Source organism: Pteropus alecto, unplaced genomic scaffold (assembly GCF_000325575.1).
Source record: "Pteropus alecto unplaced genomic scaffold, ASM32557v1 scaffold214, whole genome shotgun sequence".
Lineage (NCBI taxonomy): Eukaryota > Metazoa > Chordata > Mammalia > Chiroptera > Pteropodidae > Pteropus > Pteropus alecto.
Genome location: NW_006435787.1, coordinates 311,247 through 316,453, shown reverse-complemented (window position 1 = coordinate 316,453; position 5,207 = coordinate 311,247). Strand labels below are relative to the sequence as shown.

The 5,207-nt window shown below is 55.5% G+C and overlaps 2 protein-coding genes across 5 annotated transcripts in view; both read left to right on the top strand.

Annotated features, from left to right (window-relative positions):
* The first annotated feature begins 60 nt into the window (after positions 1-60).
* TMED4 (transmembrane p24 trafficking protein 4) lies at positions 61-2,337 on the top strand. 2 transcript variants are annotated; one of them, XM_006911477.3, is made up of 5 exons: positions 61-222; positions 366-491; positions 752-898; positions 1,327-1,518; positions 2,060-2,337. In XM_006911477.3, the coding sequence occupies exons 1-4, from the start codon at positions 139-141 to the stop codon at positions 1,474-1,476; spliced, it is 507 nt and encodes a 168-aa protein (XP_006911539.1). In that variant the 5' UTR covers positions 61-138; the 3' UTR covers positions 1,477-1,518; positions 2,060-2,337. The 2 variants fall into 2 exon arrangements, with proteins under 2 accessions (XP_006911539.1, XP_006911538.1); XM_006911476.3 differs by having other exon boundaries at positions 1,327-2,337.
* Positions 2,338-5,047: 2,710 nt separating this feature from the next.
* The window catches only part of DDX56 (DEAD-box helicase 56), a 12,047-nt gene continuing 11,887 nt past the window's right edge, over positions 5,048-5,207 (top strand). For all 3 annotated transcript variants that reach the window (XR_001516839.2, XM_015589053.2, XM_006911474.3), the window contains exon 1: positions 5,048-5,160. Coding sequence is in view for 2 of the 3 variants with exons in the window: in XM_015589053.2 (XP_015444539.1) it covers positions 5,101-5,160 (60 nt within the window). In the remaining variant the exon portion in view is untranslated. The remainder of the gene's footprint in view (positions 5,161-5,207) is intronic.

The window sequence follows — 5,207 nt, the reverse complement described above, 5'->3', positions numbered from 1 at the left end:
CATCGGTTAGGCGGGACGGGGGGGCGGGGCCTTACGTGTCCCCCAGATGCGGCCGCGGCGGCCGCCGGACTGCGGGAGCCGGGCGGACGGGCGCGCGGTGACGGCCCTGTGTGCTCCGCAGGGAACTACCGCACCCAGATGTGGGATAAGCACAAGGAGGTCTTCCTGCCCTCGACCCCCGGCCTGGGCATGCACGTGGAGGTGAAGGACCCTGAAGGCAAGGTAGGGCCACTGCGCGTCGCCCTCGCCTGGTGCATCAGGCCGCCCTTCGGCGGGGCCCTGTGGCCGTGCGGAGCTCGGAGGACATGCGCCGTCCCCGGAGAGGTCCGTGCGGCTGGGGACTTTGACCCACCGCTGTGTTGCAGGTGGTGCTCTCGCGGCAGTATGGCTCCGAGGGGCGCTTCACCTTTACTTCCCACACCCCTGGCGACCATCAGATCTGCCTGCACTCCAACTCTACCAGGATGGCGCTCTTCGCTGGCGGCAGACTGGTAAGAGGACTGTCTTTGGCTGCAGCTTGGATTCTCACTCGGTTCCAAGGTTGTGATTTATTCCCGTCATCATTTGTGACACTTTATGGTCTTTATGCCATAGTCACAGTTAGGGAGATGTTGCCTTCGTCCCACAGCGTGGGACAGGAGTGGGTGCCCTAGTTCAGAGCAGACAGTCGGAGGCCCCACTACTCAGACACTGTAACCTCAGAGAATTTCTGACCTTGTGGCTTTGGGGCTCCAACCCCGTGTCCTTCTAGCGTGTGCACCTGGATATCCAGGTCGGGGAGCATGCCAACAACTACCCAGAGATTGCTGCCAAGGACAAGCTGACAGAGCTGCAGCTGCGGGCCCGCCAGCTGCTCGATCAAGTGGAACAGATCCAGAAGGAGCAGGATTACCAGCGGGTAAGGGCACAGGCTGAGCTGCCACACGGCAGGTGACCTTTATACCCATTCCACGTACTAGAAGTGTCTGCCTGGGGCCTTCCTACTGAGCAGTTCAGAGAGCGGAGGGGAGGGCAGCAGTCCAGATACCTGTCCGTGAGCTGTATAGCGTGAAGAGCAGGTAGGACAGCTCACAGTCCGGCCCTCGCCTGTGTCCCTCGGGCTCTTGCTTGAAGTGGTGGGAGCGTACTTTCGTCCTGGTGGAGATGCTCGCGAAGGGGCAGCACGGCACTCTCACGGGGCAACCCCAGGGACGTCAGAGGCAGTGCAGAGAGCAGTGCAGAGGCGTTGGGTCGCGCAGCTGAGTAGTCACCTGGTGGGAGAGACCTCACAGCAGCCAAGACCATTTTCCCCTGCACGTTTAATCCTGGGTCTGTTGTCCCACGCAGTACCGAGAAGAGCGCTTTCGTCTGACCAGTGAGAGCACCAACCAGAGGGTCCTGTGGTGGTCCATCGCTCAGACCGTCATTCTCATCCTCACTGGCATCTGGCAGATGCGTCACCTCAAGAGCTTCTTTGAGGCCAAGAAGCTGGTGTAGCGTTCTCTCTGTGTGACCTTTCTCTCTCATCTCAATTATTTGGTACTTTCCCCACCCGATACCTTATCCACTTGAGTTGTGAGGGGAAAAAATGGAGAAAGGATTTAAGCCACATTGGTTTCATGGCAGCAAAGCATCCAGATCGGCCACCCATTAACATTGGATACAGGACATTGGTCCAAGCTTTCACAGGTGTCTTGGGGTTTGCGCACAGTCGGAACTGACCCTGGACTAGGCCTTGCTTCTTGCGCCTCCAGTGAGTCCCCTTCATCCCATCACAAAATGAGCAAAGGAAAAATCCTCCCAACTCCTGTAACTTTCTGTCCTCGTCTGCTCACACAGCGGCGACGGAAATGCCCCACCAAGGAGGCCCCACCTCACTGCTCCCGGTTGGTCCTGGGTTCCCTCAGTGGCTTTCTGAATGTAAATAAGGGCCAGAGGCCTTAGAAGATGGAAGTGTTTTTCTATATATTAGAAGTATTTTTTGATAAATTATATATTTTCCTTCCTAGCTGAAGTGTGACTGCCTGTGTGTGACTAACTGAGCCACAGCGCAGCCACCCCACACTCTGTTTGCCCACAGTTCTGGTGACTTCCGCAGCAGCTCAGGATTTCAGCGGGTCGCACAGCCGACGCCCCAGCTGCTCTCAAGGCCTTAGCAGAGGGCTAAGGAGACCCTCTGGGACACCTGTGCCTCCACCGCACGGGGCCTCAGGGTGATGACAGAGCCGGCACTGGCGGGGCGCTCCTCTCTTCCTCGCCCCTTCACCTGTGGTTAAGCCGTGGTAAATGTTTTCTTCAAGGGAACCAGGGTTGGTTCTTTATACAGATTTTTCCAGTGAAATAAAACTTGTTGCAGTAGCTGTGTTTGAGATGAAAATCTGGGGCCAGAGCGGGGCACAGAGGGGAACGGAGGCTGTTGGCCTGGCTTGCTTCAGCAGCTGACCTGGGGAGGCCACAGCGTGTGTGTTCATGGCGCTCGGGCTTGGCTGAGCAAGTCTCTGGGGATGTGGGTGGACAGGTGCTTGCTCAGCCATTCAGAGGCCAACCAAGTAGACCCCCTCGGCAAGGGGTCATGTGAGGAGGCTGAGTACCCGTGTTTCACTCCCAAAATCAAGTGCAGAGAGATGAGTACACTTCTCTTGACCCTGTTACTGTACGAAACAGTGCTGTTAGCTGCCCATTCTGGATGTTTATTTCGTGGTTTTATTTTTTTTTCTCTATATCCTATACTATTCTGCATATATGCATGTTTCTACTTGTAAAAACGTATGCAATTTAGATTTAAAGGTTTTGTCATTTAAAATTTTTTGTAAGTATTTTTGAAAAGCTACATATTCTCCATCTTTCTAATTCTGGATGGCCATGTTAACTGTTAGTGAAGGAGAATGCTGTAATTGACATTTCCAGAATTCTTTGACTATTTTAAATACTTTTCAGTATTCTTCATGTTTCAGTTAATAGGGAAAATCAGGTGGCCTTGGATCTAGTTGGCTGCATGGGCCTCTGACTTGAGGCTCTGAGGGAGTATGACATGTCAGGGTGTCTGCCCTGTGGCTACCACTAGGAATTCAGCCAGTAGAGCAGAGGCTGGAGCCTGGGCTGTGGGAGGACAGGGAACCACAAATAAGAGCTGGGGCTGGCTTCAGCATCTGCCCAGCAGTAGGCACGATCGAGTGCATCTCGGTCGTGCTGGTAGATCAGTGTGCCCTGGGTTTCCTGTCTTGTGAGTTCTAGATCGGAAGGGGAGCAGAGTGAGGACAAACAGGAGTGCGTTGCACTGCACCGACAGGGCAGGGGGAAGAGCTGTGGCCAGGGGATGAGCCGACCCGTGCTGGCTGCGGGGAGGAGGCTTCCATGCTGCGTGTGGTATTAAGGTACATCACAGCCTAGGGAAGTTTTCTAAAAAGTTTGCCTGCATGCTCGGAATTCTGGTGACCTCCCTCCTCACCCCATACCATCCCGATTTTCTTTCTGAAATTCTTAGACCGTGTAACATTCTTACCAAACAGCCTTCTGTCTCCTCACCACAAAAAGAAAAAGGGTCGGGGGAGCCATCCTGCTCATGCCCTGACATCCCAGCCCGGGCCCTGGCTCTTGCCGTGGCCAGTGCCCATCTCCATCTTTCAGTCAGCGTCTCGCTTGACCTGTGGTGCACGAAGCGCTCTCTGTTCTCACCCTGAACAGCCAGAGCTTCCCCTCCAGCGTTCACGCTGTGCCCAGGGCAGAGCAGATGTGAAAGGCCACCTGGGAAGCTCCCCAGCAGGGTCCTGAGCAACACACAGGTTGTCTGATAAGCGGCTTTGTGTTCGTGGTGGTTTGGTGGCAGAATGATGACCCTCCACTGATGGCCATCCCTAATCCCTGGAACCTGCCAATGTTCCCTAACATGGCAAAGGGAACTTAAGGGTGCTATGAGCCGATTTCAAAACCGAGGTTATCCTGGATCATCAGGTGTGTTCAGTGTTATCACAAGGTTCTTTAAAGGTGAACGAGGAAGGCTGCAGTGATGTGACGGGAAGACTCAACCCACCATTGCTGGCTCTGAAGGTGGAGGAAGGGGGCCATGCTGGGAAAAGCAAGACACCAGTTGTCCCTCTGGAGTCTCGACAGCTTGATTTCAACCCAGTGAGACCTTGTCAGACTTCTGACCTACAGAACCATAGTAATAAATTTGTTATTTTAAGCCATTAAGCTTAGGGTATTTTGTTATAGCAGCGATAGAAAACTAATCCAGGTGGGAACCTTGTAAAAATAAATCCTTTTACCTAAGCGGTGCAGGTAACAGACGGGCAGCCAGGTGTGGAAACCCCGGATGCACCTGCCTTCCTCTTTCTCTTAATGCTGCTCGTTCTTCCAACCCAGTCCTCCTGTAGTCCAGTTCTTGTGGCCCTGAACCTTAGCCCAGCCTGTCTCGGTGGCCTCTACCATGTGCTGGGACACCCATAGTCACTTGCTTTCTACTCTCAAAGCTATTGTCCTCACTCAGGTTCTTACGTTTTGACCATTGTTCCAGGCAAAACAGCCCTGGAGCACATCTGCCGGTGCACTTTTCTGGGGCATAGTTAGGTAAAGTTAGTGCTTACACAGGGGCCCGACAGCGACCCCCAGATGCAGCAGGGTAGGCGAGGGCGCAGGACTCAGGCCGTTTGCCTGTTTATTTAGGGACCCCCGGACCCCACAACCAGTTGAGGCATAATGATTAAGGCGGAGCTGCTCAAAGAAGCGCTGAGGGAGGTAAAGCCATAAGCCTGCATCTGTGCTTGCGAGGTATCCCGCCCGGGTTGGTGGCGGAAACTGGCACGGAGGGACCATCCCCGCGTCCACGCAGCCCCGCCGCCAGTAATCCTAACCCAGCATGGCGTTGGGAGGCAGCGTCTGGGGACAGGAGAGGACCCGCAGTGCTCCAGCCGACATCCCGACCGCCAGCCGCTTCCGCACGGAGACCGTGTACCCGAGCGCAGCGGCAGGCGCCGAGCCCCACCGAGAGACCGGAAGCCGATGCCCCGGCGCTTCCGGGTGGGTGATGGGTCCTCCGACGCTGATTGGTTGTTGATTTGACCCGCCCACCCGTTGCCACGTTCTTTCAGCCGCGCGTGCGCGCTGTCACTACAGAGCTCCAACATGGCGGACGTGGACGTGTTGGGCTTCGAACACATGGGGCTCGATCCCCGGCTCCTGCAGGTACCGGGCGGGCTGAGGAGCCGGCAGGCGTGGCGGGGGGCGGGGGC